Source organism: Montipora foliosa, chromosome 6 (genome assembly GCF_036669935.1).
Source record: "Montipora foliosa isolate CH-2021 chromosome 6, ASM3666993v2, whole genome shotgun sequence".
Classification (NCBI taxonomy): Eukaryota; Metazoa; Cnidaria; class Anthozoa; order Scleractinia; family Acroporidae; genus Montipora; species Montipora foliosa.
Genome location: NC_090874.1, coordinates 3,689,346 through 3,690,982, shown reverse-complemented (window position 1 = coordinate 3,690,982; position 1,637 = coordinate 3,689,346). Strand labels below are relative to the sequence as shown.

The window sequence follows — 1,637 nt, the reverse complement described above, 5'->3', positions numbered from 1 at the left end:
AAACAACATCTGAACACGGCGTCATGATTAGCGAGATGAAAAGACCAACGGAGCTTTCAATGAAAGACTTGCATGAATTTTGGCACGAGTTTCGTTTTTTCAACTATATCAGAAATTATATTTGAAAGATTTGGATCAATATCCATAAAAAGAATTCAAGAGAGAAGTCAATTAAGTTTAATATGATTTGTATCAAATGACCCAAAAGTTACAAAGATATAAATCACTTGACGCCGAAGAACAATCTCTTTCTATTGTCCATATCATACATTAATAATATCCATTTCCCGTTATTTCTGTAGTTTTGACCTTTTTTTAATGGCCAGGACATGTTAATGAAAGTAAATTGAATTTAGTCTAAAAATGTCCTAACTGGAACAAGAATATTTTGCTTATAAGGAATGGTGCTCCAGGAACAATACCACCTCAGCGAGAAAAGGAATTTGTTCGCCCCTCGCTTCAAGGATCACTACTCTTTTCTGGTTTATCGGCAAAGTCTTCAATTCACATTGTCAGTTATATTGCTGTTGTTATTGTCTAAACAAGAGTTTCAATATTTTGAAACAGATCACTCGGCTTCATTCAGCTCAGCTCCACAATGACCATGCAACTCATGACTCCAACGACAAATATATCTGACTTTTATCTTCTTGTCATCGATGATCCCGTCTACTGGTTAAGCTTAGCCATAGCTGGTTTTTTGCTATCATTTATCACAGTGATAGCGAATTTCATTTTACTGGCAACAATCTACAGAGATCCGCATAAATCACTTAGTACTCCACCTTGCCTGCTGATTGCCAATTTAAGTTTCTCCGATTATCTGGTAGGACTATGCGTAGTTTCTCTAGTAGCTTTTAGAGACGTTTACCGCTCCATTGACAGACTGGTTCCTTTGCCTATGGCCGTGGGGATTTTTGCGTCCTACGTACTTTGCAGCACTCTTTTTGTAAGCAGTGGGACCATGGTTGCACTGTCGACAAGTTGCTTCGTGGCTATCAATAACCCTATGAAATACAAAACCAAGATCACGAGGACGAGGATTTGGATATTCATTGTTATAATTTGGGTGATATCATTGCTGATGTGTTTTTTACCCGCGACAAATATCTCGGAAAACACCTATTTGCTAGTTTATTGTCACACACATGTTTCACTACCTGCGGTACTTCTCATCGTGATTTACTTTAAAAGTTTCCGCACGCTTGCGCGACGGACACGAGAATTAAACATCGAGGTTCAAGCGTCTGTTGAAAATAGCCGTCGTGCGTTAGAGCGACAACGAAATATGGCAGTCACTATACTGATCATTTTGGCAATGTTTTTTGTCACCTACATACCACAGTTCATATTAGTTCATATTCAATTCTTTTGCGACTCCTATAAGTTCAATGAGGAATCCATTACGTTTTATAAAATAGACGTTGTAGCTTCACGGTTCGTCTTTTTGAATTCGGCTGTAAACCCTTTTATCTACGCGTGGAGAATGTCAACGTATCGGCGAGCATTAAGAGAATGCTGGAAACGTTTTACAAACAGATTTTGTTTCTGTAAAAACTCTCGAATACAAGCACTTCATTCTTTTTTGAATAAGCGTAGCGCGGTTGTCAGAGCAAATACGACTTAGACCAGCTATA

The 1,637-nt window shown here is 38.2% G+C and overlaps 1 protein-coding gene across 1 annotated transcript; it reads left to right on the top strand.

The window, feature by feature from the left end:
• The first annotated feature begins 263 nt into the window (after positions 1-263).
• LOC138004955 (adenosine receptor A1-like) lies at positions 264-1,627 on the top strand. Its single transcript, XM_068851248.1, has one exon. It carries the CDS (start codon positions 599-601, stop codon positions 1,625-1,627), a length of 1,029 nt encoding a protein of 342 aa, XP_068707349.1. The 5' UTR covers positions 264-598.
• Positions 1,628-1,637: the final 10 nt, after the last annotated feature.